General features: G+C 54.4%; 6 protein-coding genes across 6 annotated transcripts; 4 read left to right on the top strand and 2 right to left on the bottom strand.

The window, feature by feature from the left end:
- The first annotated feature begins 74 nt into the window (after positions 1–74).
- BDZ99DRAFT_511397 (2, 3 cyclic phosphodiesterase) lies at positions 75–972 on the top strand. Its single transcript, XM_033724543.1, has 2 exons — positions 75–527; positions 583–972. Exons 1-2 carry the CDS (start codon positions 130–132, stop codon positions 758–760), a joined length of 576 nt encoding a protein of 191 aa, XP_033571756.1. The 5' UTR covers positions 75–129; the 3' UTR covers positions 761–972.
- Positions 863–3,080, bottom strand: BDZ99DRAFT_451227 (GLE1-domain-containing protein). The gene is made up of 2 exons (XM_033718199.1): positions 1,918–3,080; positions 863–1,859 (listed from the first exon to the last, which is right to left on the bottom strand). Exons 1-2 carry the CDS (start codon positions 2,914–2,916, stop codon positions 1,068–1,070), a joined length of 1,791 nt encoding a protein of 596 aa, XP_033571757.1. The 5' UTR covers positions 2,917–3,080; the 3' UTR covers positions 863–1,067.
- A 1,920-nt stretch (positions 3,081–5,000) lies between these two features.
- On the top strand, positions 5,001–9,417 carry BDZ99DRAFT_143307 (RNB-domain-containing protein). Its single transcript, XM_033712708.1, has 4 exons — positions 5,001–5,180; positions 5,236–6,979; positions 7,033–9,300; positions 9,357–9,417. Exons 1-4 carry the CDS (start codon positions 5,084–5,086, stop codon positions 9,394–9,396), a joined length of 4,149 nt encoding a protein of 1,382 aa, XP_033571758.1. The 5' UTR covers positions 5,001–5,083; the 3' UTR covers positions 9,397–9,417.
- BDZ99DRAFT_143312 (uncharacterized protein) lies at positions 9,397–9,731 on the top strand. The gene has a single exon (XM_033712709.1). The coding sequence runs from the start codon at positions 9,489–9,491 to the stop codon at positions 9,684–9,686; it is 198 nt and encodes a 65-aa protein (XP_033571759.1). The 5' UTR covers positions 9,397–9,488; the 3' UTR covers positions 9,687–9,731.
- A 1,299-nt stretch (positions 9,732–11,030) lies between these two features.
- BDZ99DRAFT_511399 (uncharacterized protein) lies at positions 11,031–12,471 on the top strand (the record flags this gene model as incomplete). Its single annotated transcript, XM_033724544.1, has 5 exons — positions 11,031–11,203; positions 11,258–11,533; positions 11,588–11,920; positions 11,975–12,097; positions 12,145–12,471. 5 exons carry the CDS (start codon positions 11,031–11,033, stop codon positions 12,167–12,169), a joined length of 930 nt encoding a protein of 309 aa, XP_033571760.1. The 3' UTR covers positions 12,170–12,471.
- On the bottom strand, positions 12,452–14,440 carry BDZ99DRAFT_424923 (MATE efflux family protein). Its single transcript, XM_033717075.1, has 4 exons — positions 14,330–14,440; positions 13,425–14,272; positions 13,316–13,376; positions 12,452–13,253 (listed from the first exon to the last, which is right to left on the bottom strand). The coding sequence occupies exons 2-4, from the start codon at positions 14,249–14,251 to the stop codon at positions 12,714–12,716; spliced, it is 1,428 nt and encodes a 475-aa protein (XP_033571761.1). The 5' UTR covers positions 14,252–14,272; positions 14,330–14,440; the 3' UTR covers positions 12,452–12,713.
- Positions 14,441–14,843: the final 403 nt, after the last annotated feature.

Here is a 14,843-nt window from a genome sequence, read left to right on the forward strand (position 1 = left end):
CCACTGTTCTAGCCACAGTGTGGCGTATTACATGTGGATGTGCCCGCTCTGGATGCTCCAACTGCTTTCTCTCTCCATGTCAAATTTGGAATTCAACGATCTTGAGATTGGTATATCTCAGTTATAATCATGCCAGGCTCATCCCTCTGGCTCCTCCCACCCTCCTCCCACCCCCTCAACCTCCTCCTAACCTCCCTCATCTCCAAAACAAACGCGCGCTTCAACTCTCCCTACACATTCCTTCCCCACGTGACCCTGACCTCCGACATCCCCTCCTCAGCCTACAGCTCTGACCCACAAGCATGGCTGGACGAGCTGGCGAAGAACTTCCCGCCCGCTGCAGACGTCTCCGTGCAGTTCGAGAAGCTAGAGGTTGGCAGTATCTTCGTTAAGAAGATTACTGTACGCGTACGCAAGGACGGAGTGAGGGGGTTAGCGGAGACGGCACGGGGGGTGGTTGAAGCGGGAGATGGGGAGGCGGAGAAGTGGGCAGAGGAGGCTTATTTGCCGCATCTGAGCTTGCTTTAGTGAGTTTGTCTTTTCCTAATGCATTGTACATGATAACGTGCTAACTGGCTTTAGCTCGGCGATCGAGGTCTCGGATGATGAGTTGAGGGAGATGGAACGAGTAGTTGAGGATGCAGGGGTAGATTTGGAAGGGAAGGGAGAGATGGGTGGGTGGGTTGGAGGACGAGTCGTATTGGTGGAGACGGACAAGAAGATTGAGGAGTGGGAGCCTATTGCTGTGAAGGATTTCTAGAAATCAAGATTACTGTGCACGGAAGATGGCATGGAAAGGGAGGGTATAGGCAACTAATTAACTAGCAGACGCAAACACAAGCTTTGGCACAGGATATTGTATGTAAGTATATGCATTTTTTTTTATCATTTGTATCTCATGCTACGTCGTGAACTTTTGTACTCGGTATGTGAGTACTGAATTGATATCGCTAAAGTAGTTATCAAAACCGCCGTGACATACAACATGGCCGCCTGGGTGACGCTGGTGATCGTACTCTGTAAACTCCACCAAATGCTAGCTTGTTATCCAAAGCGCCGGCGCCAGATCATGTCAACGTCAAGCCGAGATCACGCTTCCAGACTGCTGCGAGAACGTCGACAGTGCGAGCTGCAGTGCGTACTGACTCCGCGTTGGGCGTCTTGTCGGTGACCCTCTTCGGGAAATCGATCACTGCCATTTTCAGGGCTACTACCGCCTCTGGCCCAAACTGAACCAGGAACTTCTCCACAAAGCCCTTTAGCATACCCTGCAGAGCGTAGTAGTGGCTGGCAGTAACTTCTTCCGACGAGACATTGACGATGCACTCCAAAGCGCGCCAGAACTCATTCGCCTGGATCGGGGGAATTTTCTTGTTGAATTGACGTAGAGTCATAGAGGCAAATCCGGCACCAAGAGCTAGCATCTTATCCATGTGAACAGTCGTGTCGTCCCATTCGCCTCCCTCGCGGTGCCAACCAAGGCGTTCTCGGCCCCGCTCGGTGTTCTCACGGCCGTAGATTCCGTAGAGGACAGGGCATTGTGCATGCAGCTTAGCAAGCATCAGATCGAACATGGAGACGCCCTTCCATTTGAACTCGTCATCTGAGAAGATGGAAACGGCCATGAGTCCAATCGGGTCGATGGGATTGAAGTCCTTGATTCCCTCTGAAATGAACTGGGCCACAATGCGCTTGGCGAAGATGTTGAGTAGATATAAGAGCATTGTGGGATATTGTGCTTCTGAGTCCTGGGAAATCGCCGGAATAGGTTGGACAATGTATTTGCGTATATCAACCGTTGACATATAGGAGAATTTGGATGAGACTCCGTCTCGGAGAATTCCACGAACTGAAGCGGCCTGCGAGAATTACTGCGTTAGCTAAAGCCTTTGCTGTACCGAGTGAGCGAGTACTTACAGCTTTCGCGTTGGATTGCTTGTTGGCGCTGACCTTGCCCATCTCGGCTGTCACTCGTCGTCGGATATTGCCTAGAGCATCGCGGTCTGTGGATTGCCTCTTGTGATGAGCCTCCACGTCCTCCCTGAACGTCTTCAGTGCCTTGTGAAGATCAAGATAGCGCTTATGTTCGGCTTCACGAGCAGCAAGTTCCGCAGTCTTGCGCTCCAGGAGAGTTGCAGTCAGAGTGGACGGAGACAGCTGTGGATGCTGCGGAGTTGCAGAAGATTGGGCTGCAGTCGGCGGTTGGAAGGACTGTTGGGCTTGCTGGGCCTGTAGAGTAGCCTGCCTAGCTTTCTCTGCGGCTTCTGCATCTGCTGCAGCCTTAGCTTGTCTATCGGCTTCGGCTTCGGCTTGGGCGGCTTGTCTCTTCTGCTCAGCTTCGATTTCGGCTTTGCGCCGGGCTTCCTTCTCTTCATCCTCCTTCTGCTTCTTCTCGCGTAGCTCTCGTTCTGCCTGTTCGGCAGCCTCCCTTCGTTTCTTCTCATATGCTTCGTCCTCCTCCTGGCGCTTGATGCGTAGAAGTTCGATTCGCTTTGCCTCGTCGCGACGGGATTGCTCAATCTCTGCGGCAATTCGTTGTCTCTCTAGCTCCATGAGCTCGATCCGGAGTTCGGCCTCTGCATATTTGAGAATACGAGCATGCTCATCCGCGGCAGCGGCCAGAACTTCTTCTTGTGACTTGGCATAGTTGGCAGAAGCAACGTCGAGGCGCATATTGTGATTGGCCTCCTTGTGGAGGAGCATCTGGCCGAATTCGTGGATGAGTTGTCGGGACGGGCTGTCAATCATTTCCAGGGCACGCTGGTTCGAGCGGCGACGGCGTCGATTGGTCTCCGCATATATCTGGCGGGTGGGACTGTCGTAGGTGTATCGGGTAGGGGACTGGGATGAAGTGCTGGAGGGTGGCGAGTATGCAGACTCCATGCTGCCGGAGGAGTGGGCTGGAGTGGCGGGCATCGTGCCGGTCGGGAAGGATGGGATTGTAGGTCGTGAGACGGACGCGTGCTGCTGCTGGAATGTAGTCCGCAGCGAGCTCGCAGTGTGGGTGGCGTTGGTGAGAAGGTGGAAGGGAAGCCGCAGGAGGAGCGGAGGATTGAGGAGAAGAGAAAGAAAAATTTGCAGGGCGACGTATAAATTGGAGTGGTTGGTACCAGCCACCGCCCATTTGCAAGTGAAGCGGTCGTGAACCTTGGCGCGCTCGCGAAACTGTGGTCCGTGCGCTCTTGGCAGAAGTCGATGAGGTTTCGAAATTAGACGTGCGACGTCAAAAAACAGGCGGAGGGTTGATTTCACTCATCGAGACAACGCCTTTCGCCGAATTCGATACTGATAACGATCTGACCGTAAATTGGGCCTGAATTCGCTACGCTCGGCAGGCCACCGTGTGCACAGGGTTTCCTCACTGCTTCCATCATTCACTGACAAGGGGCTTGAACTCCTTCTGTCGGAGGCAAGAAGCTACTTTGTCGTAGGCTCGTCTTAATCTGTACAAGAATAGCCGGAAAGCAGGGCTTGATAGAAGTGGTGACACGACCGAGTAATTTGTGAACAGCGGAAGCAGTGTGGAGGACTCTGGGACAGTCTGCAATAACCAGATCTCGATACAGGATCCCAATCTCTCTAGATAGCTCAAGCCTGTGCCTATCCTGATTGCGAGTCTCCCGTGTGCATTTGCTGCGCCATTTTGCGCCATCGGCTTGTCTTGGATCTGCCACTGTACCACCACCACATCACCAGAGAGTAAAGGCCATGTATGAACACTGATATAGCTCCCACTGACTCAATTCCACACATCCGTTTACATGCCATGCTAGTTCAGACAATAAAAAGTGAGGATTGGGACGTACAACCTCAACCTCACTATACCCTGGCTACATCACGTGATCATCCCGCAATCGCTCCCTGGACGTGAATTGATATCGCTGCGTTCGCTCAACACAAGGGTGACGAGATAACAGCCCACAATATCGGCACATAGGCCCAGATACACCGTGACGTGACAATAAGGCGCTGGCAGCCACGGGGCTTGCTACCTTTGTAGGTATTGTTCCAACCCGTCGAGATGGCCTTTGACTTCCGCCTCGAGCGCCCTGAAGTAGCTTTGTGCTCTGGTCGCCCCAGCCCTCGCCGCGAGTGTTTCCGCTGGCTCGCTTCCCCGCTGCCGGCTCCGCTGTGTAAGCTGGCCGTCTAGATGCGATGCTGCTGCCCTGTGCCCGTGAAACTGAGCAGATGAAACTGACCAGAAACACCTGCGTGATTCGCGCGGCAGCAATTGAGGATACAGCAACTGGCTTCGGGCCGCCGCTGCACAGCCTCGCCTCTCCCCAAGCGTGCCCGGGACGGTCGGGAAACTGCGTGCTGGTGCTGCTGGTGCTCGTGCTGCTGGGCGTCGCGTCGCCAGGGCTATCAGTGACGTTCGTTTGCGGGTGCTGCTACAAGGTTGCTAGGCGGAGGGGGTAAAGCCACTTCAGTGCTGCCATCGCCATCTCGTGCTAGGCGTCCTCCATCAACTCCACACTCCACCCTCACCCTCCTTATTCCAATACCCTTGGCCCTCCATCCTCGCGCGGCTCCAGTCTGCAACGCACGCTCTCTCTCCATCGCTCCTTCCCATCGCTCCCTCGCACCGTTCGTCCTGCCCTGCCTGTGTGCCCAGGAAGGGAAAGCAGCCACCACCGCCTCCTCGACTTTGGCCCTCGCCCCCGAGCATCGCAATCCTTCCAACACCATCGAGCTGCTTTCCAGTCAATCACTTTGCAGAACTACGCTGGTTTCTAGCAGTCGCCCCAGGCTCTTATTCCCCATACACTTGAAGGCGTATCCTGCATCCCCCAGCACTCTTCCACAACGTAAGTCCGCCGGCCCCATCCCCACCGCCGTCATAGCTGCCATCAGGGCCTGCTGTCGAGTCCATCCATCTGTCCACTTCACCTGGAGCTGTTGTGTTTCATCCTTTGCTGTGCCATCCGAGCTCCTTTCGCTGACGATCCCAGATCTCCTGTCTAGAGTTTTCGAGTACTGTTCTCAAGACTACTTGCTTCACCCACCTTTCACCCCCGTCGAATATCCCAATTCGAGTACATAGCGCTACTGTACACCGCTTTTGGACTACAAATTACCACACATGGATCAGCAAGGCAATCCCGGTCCCATGGGACCTGCGGGCCGTCGCCTGCACATCGCTCATCGACGCAGCCCGTCTGAGTTGACGCCCCTGATGAGTAGGCCATCCCTGACTATCCTGTATCGTTACGGGAGGCTAATCTCATATTACAGTGGAACAACTAGCTATCGCACAGCAGATCGAAGTCCTCCAACAACAGCAGCAGCAGATTGCCGCTACCCACCAGCAGTATGTCAACATGGGCATGATTCAACCTCAGCAGCACCTGCCAGGCGCCAACTTCCCAATGCAGGGGCAGATGCCCAACGTCTCCCCACACGCCAACAACTTCCAATTCCCTCAGCAGATGCCTCAACAGCATCTTGCTGTACCAATGAATGCCCCCTCACAGCCCTCGGCCCACCGTCGGAACCAGTCTGCTCTCCCAAACGTTGGAATGGGCCCACCGCCGGCTCCATCTTCGGGGACTTCTGGATTTGGAGAATATGCCCAGCAAGGCAATCAGGGTAGGGAGAATGTCAACCCCCGAGGCCGTGGCGGCGGTGCTGCTGGCGCCGGGCATGCCCGTCGTCATTCACTCGCGCTTCCAGAAGCTAAGAAAGCTGCCGAGTTGGCAGAGCAAAAACGAAAGACCTCTGGGTTCCAATTCCCAATTCCTGGTGCCGCCCCCTCGAGCTCCAGTTCCAACCGTGATTCGAGCCCCAGCGGCAACGGCGGGTCTCAATCCGGGGACCAAAGCACACCTGGCCGTCTGGGTGCTGGTCGTGGTGCACATGGTCGCAGTCAGAGCATGGCAGTCGGTGGACGCGGCGGCGGCCCAGCCGGTCGCGGAGGAGGTAACTTCCAATTCCCTCCCCCGCAGGCGACGGCCGATGCCGGTGCCGGAGCCGGCAACCACGGCGGCCAGTCGGATTTCCAACGACGTGGAAGCCAGGGACATGGCAGGACTGGATCCAGGAATTTCGAAGGCAACTGGCGACAGCCCAACAATAATAACCAGCAACAGCAGCAGCCTACCCAGGATCCCCAATCCCAGAACATGGGCAATTTCAACATGAACCAGACCGCTGGTGCAGCCCCCTTCCAGCCGGGTCATCGCGCACGAGGGTCTGTCAATCAGTCGGTCGGCTCCCTAGGTAATTTCCAGTACCCAGGTCAACCTCAGCTCGTTCAGCTTCCTCAGGGGCAAGTTCTTGTGCAGCCTCAAATGTTTCCAGGCGGCGGCCAAGGCCTCAACCCACTGCAGATCGCACATCTACAGGCTCTCCAAGCTGCTCAGATGAATGGTCAAGGAATGGGAGGACTACAAACCAGCCAACACGCTCAGCCCCAGATGACGATGCAGCAACAACAGCAGCAGCGCAAGACTCTTTTCACTCCTTACTTGCCCCAGGCAACCCTTCCCGCACTCCTTGGCGACGGTCAGCTCGTCGCCGGCATCCTGCGTGTCAACAAGAAGAATCGGAGTGATGCCTATGTTACCACTACCGATCTCGATGCAGACATCTTCATTTGTGGAAGCAAAGACAGGAACCGTGCGCTAGAAGGTGACCTTGTCGCTGTCGAACTCTTGGACGTTGATGAAGTATGGGGTCAGAAGCGAGAGAAGGAAGAAAAGAAGAAGAGGAAGGACAGCTCTGACCCGAGAGGCGGCAGCATCGCAGTCAATGATGCAACCACACAGCCCGAGACTAGCCAGTCAGGCACAGACGGCGGTATTCGTCGCCGTGGCAGCTTGAGACAGCGCCCGACTCAGAAGAAGAATGACGACGTGGAGGTTGAGGGACAGAGCCTGCTCCTCATGGAGGAGGAAGAGATCAACGATGAGCAGAAGCCACTCTACGCTGGACACATTGTTGCTGTCATCGAGCGCGTCGCGGGCCAAATGTTTTCTGGGTAAGTGTAAATTAATTGTCATGATCTTAGAGCACACGACTAACTCAACACAGAACTCTTGGCCTCCTACGCCCTAGTAGCCAGGCAACGAAGGAAAAGCAAGAGGCTGAGCGTCAAGCTCGTGAGGGCAACTCTGGACGTCACCAGCCAGAACGTCAACAAGACAAGCCAAAGATCGTCTGGTTCAAGCCAACCGACAAACGCGTTCCTTTGATCGCTATTCCAACCGAGCAGGCACCGCGCGACTTTGTAGAAAGGCACCAAGACTACGCCAACCGAATCTTCGTAGCTTGCATCAAGCGTTGGCCTATCACTTCTCTTCATCCTTTCGGCACCCTCGTCGAGCAACTTGGCGAGATGGGAGATCTTAAAGTGGAGACTGATGCCCTTCTCCGTGACAACAATTTCGGCCCCGACGATTTCTCCGATGCCGTTTTGAAGAATGTCGGTTTCGAAGATTGGTCTGTTGCCAACGATGGAGAGGCTGCTTTGGAGAACCGTCGCGATTTCCGAGGCGAGAAGACCTTCACCATTGATCCTAATGGCACCAAGGAGCTGGATGACGCAATTCACTTCAAGGCTCTCGAGGATGGCCACGTTGAGATTGGTATCCACGTCGCAGATGTGGCCCACTTCATCAAGGCCAACTCGCTTGTGGACCGCGAGGCAAAGAAACGAGGTACGGCTGTGTACCTCATGAACCGCACCGTCAACATGCTCCCCTCCCGTTTGTCGTCGGACATCTGCTGCCTGAACCCTGGAGAGGATCGTTACACCGTCAGTGTCATCTTCAAAGTTGACCCGGAATCTGGTCTCGTTCTCGAGGACGACACTTGGGTCGGCAAATCAGTTATCAAGAGCTCTGGAAAGGTTTCCTACGAAGAGGTCGACTCCGTCATCAGTGGTCGCGGAGATGCCGAGTTCAGCAACGAGATCAAGATGCTCCGTCACATCACACAACGTTTCCGCCAGGCGAGATTTGGAGACCGGTCGACTGATATCCCGCCTCTTCGTCTGATGTATCAGCTTGATGACGAGAACGTGCCCGTAGAGGAGAACATTTTCGATTCGACCCCCGCACATGAACTTATCGAGGAGCTCAGCCATAAGACGAATGCATTCGTGGCCAAGAAGATCCTTGCCGGGCTTCCGGAGAAGGCCCTGCTCAGACGCCATCCCTCGCCGAATCCCCGTCGTCTCGAAACCATTGCTGACAGAATGAACGCTATTGGCTACGACATCGACACTACCAGCAGCGGCACCTTGCAGAATAGCTTGTTCAAGGTTGACGACGACGACATCCGAAAGGGCATGGAAACCCTCATGATTAAATCTATGCAGCGTGCCAAGTACAGCGTGGCCGGCAAGGTGCCAGAAGATCAGCACCCGCATTACGCCCTAAACTTGCCCGTCTACACGCATTTCACCAACCCGTCTCGAAGGTATGCAGACATCGTTGTTCACCGTCAGCTCGAGGCCGTTTTGTCCAACGGCGCCATCGAATTCGCGGACGACATTGAAGCTCTTGTCAAGATGGCCGAAATGTGCAACACAAAGAAGGACTCAGCTCATGCCGCACAAGAGCAGAGCGTGCATATTGAATCCTGCAGAAAGATGGACAAGAAACGCCTGGACTTGGGCGGCGATCTCATCAGCGAAGGCATCATCCTCTGCGTTTACGAATCAGCCTTCGATGTCCTCATTCCAGAATATGGATTCGAAAAGCGCGTGCACTGCGATCAACTGCCACTGAAGAAGGCCGAATTCGATAAGAACAAAAGGCTGCTCGAGCTCTACTGGGAAAAGGGTGTTCCCTCATCCACCTACATCCCCGAGGATGAGCGTCCGAAACACGGCTCTCTGCGTGCTGCCAACGCTGCTGCCGCTGCTCGTGACGCAGAGGTTGCCAAGCAACGCGCTAAAGAACTCGAAGAAGCCCAGCGCAAGAAGATGGATACTGGTACCATTTCCACGGACGACGTCGACGCTCTCTTCGATGATGACGAGGACGATATGGAAGACCTGGCTGGCATGACGGCGGGTGTTTCCCTCAACCCAGCCGGTGCTGACCGACCGACTCAAAGCATGCCACCTTCGCCGACGAGGAATGGTCTATCTTCCAGCCAAACACCCCACCGGGTCAAATCGGATTCGAAACTTAATCAGACTGCCAGCGAGGTGCCCGAGGCGAAGTTGACAAACAAGGAAAAGTATCTCAAGTGGTTCACGCTGAGAGAGGAGAACGGAGACTACATCCAGGATGTGCGAGAGATGACCCGAGTGCCCGTGATCTTGAAAACAGATCTGACAAAGAGCCCACCGTAAGTAAACGCACATTCGTACGGATTAATGATGGTACTGACTCATTTCGTTGCAGGTGTCTGACGATCCGCTCTCTGAACCCCTATGCTTTGTGAGCGATCAACCGACTGCTTCATTTCAACTTTTACCAGAGGGACCTAGTCCCTCCACAGCGACCAATCGACCCTACACTCATTCGGGCCGATTGATGAAAAGTCAGCGCATCTTCCACGCCAACCTGTGCAGCATATGCGCATGCTCAGGCTTGGAAGTGCCGTCAAACAACACCCACCCACATTCTTTACTTGACCAATCATTTGCATTACTCTTTAGAGGCATGGAAGATTGGAGTTCGTGCGAGGAGGACGGCATGGGAATTTGGACGGAGGAAAAGCATGGAGGATAGTGGATTGAGACATTGATGGTATACGGCCGAGAGAGGCCCTTGGGGGAGATTAGGGCAACAAGTTTAATCAGTCGGACAGACGACGAGATATTAATATGTAGGAGTGGAAAGCCCCATTAGAGTCCCTGTTCTTGTTGTTAGTATGACCATAGCACCATTCCAAATTGAATATAAGCTTGCGCACTCGTGCTGCCGCGATCCGATGGTGCATATCAACGTGTCTTAACAGCTTGGACGGCGAGTGAATATCCGAGCAGCCTGCTTGGATCGAGGTTTCGAGGCTGCGACCTCCAGCAGTCCCTAGCCCCTCGCTCCCCTGTCTCGGCTTGTCCCCTGTGGGCGTAACGCACATCTGGGTGAGCTTAAGGGAGATAAACTGTGTTTAGGGGCGCTTGGCGGGTTCCATCATGGACCTCCTTGCAACCGCCGCGAGGCCGCACTCCGCATCCACCAACACCAGCGTATTGGCCTGGAGCCTCTGCCTGCGAGCAGCGCGCGAGAGCAGCCGCACCTTGTAGTAGGCTTGTCTATTCATATCTTCGAAGCCCTAAAGGCTATTTTGATAGTTGCAACGAGCACCCGTCGCCATCATCAGCGCTCGCACACAGAAACGACTGCTCACGATCAGCACGGCATGGGCTTCACTGAAGTAGCGCCTCAGCATGCGACCGGAAAGACGCCCTGCCGCCATTGCTGGAAATGAGCCCAGCCAGCCTTCTTAGTAGTATTATCAAGGCGCTGGCAATGCAGGCGGCTCTGCGGTCTCCGAGCAGTGGTGGTGATGCTTTTGGAGTTTCATGGCGCACGCTTCCCGTCTCAACCCCCCGGTCTGACACAACACCTGCACTGGGCGACTCTAGCACCTCAGCTATCACCAACCTCGCACCAAAGTCAGGGCGCTTCACTACCCTTCCAGGCAGTCCGCCGCCCTGCAGGCCTTGTTTTGCCAAGCACGGGAGCTTGAACACCCCCCGATGTGGCAGACTAGAACGGGGGCTGCACCCGCCCGCCCTGTGCAGTCCTGTCCCGTCGCACGCAGGTCCTCGGGATTTGACATGGCGTCTCAGATGCAGCCAAGAGAGTCGCATATCCGATTATAAGGTAGATGCGGTCGCCCACTCGGTTTCTCCTAGCGTTTTCTGGTGCATCATTGCTGGCAGAGAGACATCACGTTCACCCATCTCGTCCTTCACTCGTAATATTCTACCCACGTTCCTTCATTTCAATTCTCGTCCTGTCCCTGGTTGGACTTTGACTCTGCACACTTTACTCTGCAAGCTTTTGCTAGCATCCAGTCATTCAATCATTCAACAAATCAAGAATAGTTCATCTTAATCTCCCAACATGCCTAGCCTACGCAAGATTCTCAAGTATCTCTTCGCCCTGGGCCCCGTTGTCAGCGCCTTGCCCGCGCCTGTGCCAAAGCCTGGGTCAGTGTTGAAGCCATATCCGAGAGCACGCTTGGATGTAAGACAGGCTGCCTCGCAGGGTTTGAACGATGTCGACATTCTTCAATTGTAAATTCACGAGACCACGCATACTATCATGATCCTTCTACTAACCACCATCAGTGCGTTGACTGCTGAGCATCTTGAAGCAACATTTTACCGCCAGGGTTTTGCCAAGTTTCCGGCCAGCGATTTCCAGGCTCTAGGACTGAGCGACGCCAGCATAACAGCTCTCCTCGCCGTTGGACAGTCAGAAGCTACGCACGTCTCGACACTGCTTTCCGCAATTGCAACGGCTGGGTTCGAGCCTGTCGAGCCTTGCGTGTACAACTTCGGCTTCACCGACGCCGCCGGAATGGTGGCCACTGCACGCATTCTTGAAGCCGTCGGTCTTTCTGCGTAAGTTGCAGCATTGATATGAGAGCATGAACTGTAACTAACGTCCCATGATAGCTACCTTGGAGCTGCTCCTCTCATCAACTCCTCCGCCATCCTCAGCGTCGCAGCTACCATCGCAACCGTGGAAGCCCGCCATCAGACCTTCATCCGAGTTGCATCTAGCGCTGACCCCGTCCCTGCCGCCTTCGACACGCCTCTCGGCCCACGCGCAGTCTTCACTCTCGCCGCGCAATTCATCACCTCCTGCCCTGCTGGCTCTAACCTCGCCATCCAAGCCTTCCCTTCAATCGCGCTCCAGAACCCTATGAACGCCGTCGCTGGACAGAGCTTGGTGCTTGCAGATGCCTCCCAGCCTGCTGGCGCAACAAATTGCGCATTTATTGGCCCGTAAGTCGCTCTTAGTCGCTTCGCATGGAGATAAGATGCTAACGGTTGTCCAAGAACCGGCACCCAGTTCAGCGACCTCACAAACGGTGCGTGTGTCGTGCCGCAGGGCCTCGGAGGAGAGACATACATGATGGTCACAAATGCGCAATCAATCGCTGACGAGGCTGTTTTGGCTGGGTAAGCACACTCCTCCTCCCCCAGAAATCTCCAGCTAACCATCCCAGCCCATCCGTGATCCTAGCCTCATGATCTTAATAGCCGACAGCCGCCAGATTTTCATTTCTCGCGTAGCATTGGCATGCATGGAGGCGCAAGTTATTTTTCTATTCTATTTTAGAGGGAGAGTGACGGGCTGGATGCGAGATGAGCCGCCGCCACCAACGCCGGTACCAATACCCCCTGGTTGGAGTTGGATTTTCGAAGGTCAGGAATCTTCTAGAGCTGGGGCGTGGTGGATAATTAGGATTGGTGGGGGGTTGAGATGGGTTCGGAGCTAGATGACTCGAACGCTTAGATGCTGCCAGTAATGATATGATATATTTACAAACTCTGACGTTGGAAACCACTAGTCTATATACTCATACTCTAGTCCTCCCTCGCTCTCTGATAGGGTACAATCGTGGGAAAGAGAGGCTTCCAGCCAACCTCAGATCTCAGATCAACTGTCCTAAGACGCTATGTAGCGACCGGAATGTAACGATTCAGGTCACGTGTCTCTGCATTATAGCTATATCCAAAATTCGCAGGGCTCCAGTCCGCCGTTAAGAATAGGAGCAGTCCCGACTTACCCCCCTTACTGTCGATGCCGCTTAGAAACTTCCCTCCCCAGCTCGTCCCAAGAAATCCTCGTGATGCATGCGGTCTGGAGCATCAAGAGCGCGCCGCTCCCCGCGATGATGCCCGCCCACAACCCAAACAGCCCGTAGTCCCTCTGGAAACAGAGATAGTACCCCGTCGTCAAACCTACGCCGTAGTACGCCACAAAGTTACACGCCCCTGAGAGGTGATTCTTGCCGGCGCCACGGAGAACGCCACCCGCGCCGCCATTCGAGAGATCGAGGACCTGGAAGGCCGCCATTAGAGGTAGGACTTGGGCCGTTTTCTGAACGACGGAGGGGGAGCTGGTGAAGAGATAGCCGTACTGGCTTCGCGCGAGCATGATGGCTGCGAATTCGAGGACGCCGAATATGAAGGAGAGGAGGTAGGAGGCGGTGATGGCTTTGGGTGCTAGGGAGCCGCGGTTGGCGCCGAGTAAGCCGTCTATGCGATGGCTGGCTGCGACGCTGATGCCGAGGGAGATGGTTGTGAGGAAGAGGTCTGAGGACATTAGGATCTGGGTAGGTGTTAGCTTCTTTCTTTTAAGTGATGGTATGATGCTAGGTTCGGTGGACGTACGCTCTGGGCCCCGATTGAGACTTTGTCTAGTCGTGCTGCCATCATGGCGAGGATCTCGAAGCTGAAGAGTGTTAGCAGTAAAAGAAAGCGTCCTTTGAAGCGCGCTCACCTCCACCATTCTGTTGCAATCGTCAGAATGCCCGTGATCGCGTAATACAGTACACGAGGCAAGCCCCCGAGCACTCCTGTTGTTGACGCACGGAAACTCTCCCTAGCTATGGGCGTGACGTAGATGGTGTAAAGCAGCAAGATGGCAGTCGAGAGCTGGTATATGGAGAACGCAAGTGGGATGGCCCACAGTCCTAAATCTGTCCATTTGACCAGAGCAAAGCTGATCAGAATGCCTGCTGCGCTCGTCCCGAACATGACGACGCCGACTCGGTTGCTCGTTTCTTGAGCCTGAAGGAACTTTTTCAAGCATTCGCTGAGCACTTGTAAGAAGCCGGCGGGCAGCATCATGCACATGAATCGGCCGGTTCCGAGACCGAATTGCTCCTCCTGGCCGAGTGCAATGAAGAGCCGGCCGGAAAGCAACCAGATGGGTGTGATGAGCATCCCGAATATGAAGAGGAGAATGATTATGCATTGCTGAAGGAACAATCCAAGTATGCTTGGGTTGTGTACTGATGTGAGAGCTTGGCCGCATAGTGTATCGAGAGCAGTGGCACCTCTAATCGCGACTATGGTGCTAGTACAGGAGAAGAACATGAACCCGTAGGATGCGATTGCCATCGGAGATGGGCCAAGTGTTCCCGCAATGACGACGCTGCAGGCTTGTACTATGTTCTGAGGTGCAAAGGAGACACAGATAGGTATCGTTTTCTTCGTTATAGTTTGCAGCTCTTGCAGTAGAGAGCTGCATGCCGGTTCCACCTCAGAGGAGCTCTGGGACACCGGGAGGAGAGAAGTGCGTTCATCGATGGACAGGGATGCCATTTTTATTCAAAGAAATAGACGCTGTAACACCGATATAAGAGAAGGTGGAAAAAATGAAGAGTTTGCTGGAATAGGTACCAGAGACAACAGCACTTCCTAATTCTTCGACTCGCTGGGTCGCTCGACCCTTTGAGTCTTTGTACAACTCCATAATTAGCTGTAAAGTTGACCCTACGCCCGAGATCATCTTCAGCACTTCGCCTACATGTTGCCATGAGTGAGTTAACGAGGAAGTGGATGGGTGCGTAACTGCATGAAGTTCTGTCAAGGATTTAAACCCAAAGGAGAATGGGTAAGTTATCCTATCTTCGCTGATTAAGCGATATACTCTCAGGGGAAACCTGACCTCACCAAAGTCCATTTATCCGCTTTCGAATCTGAGCATACAAGGATGTGAAACCGAGCAGTGCCTGGGTGACCTGAGGTCGTGGCTGTGCAATCCTGAGCTGCGCTTGGCAGCCTGGGCAAGCCGGTTGTCCCAGATTCAGAACGCCTTGACACGGATTGAGCAAGTGTTAACGACTTTTGGGAGTGTTCTCGCCAACACGCCCAGTCTAGACCAGCCTTCGCGCTATTGAAAAAGCCCAATTAT

This window comes from Mytilinidion resinicola (assembly GCF_010093595.1).
Source record: "Mytilinidion resinicola strain CBS 304.34 unplaced genomic scaffold BDZ99scaffold_20, whole genome shotgun sequence".
Classification (NCBI taxonomy): Eukaryota; Fungi; Ascomycota; class Dothideomycetes; order Mytilinidiales; family Mytilinidiaceae; genus Mytilinidion; species Mytilinidion resinicola.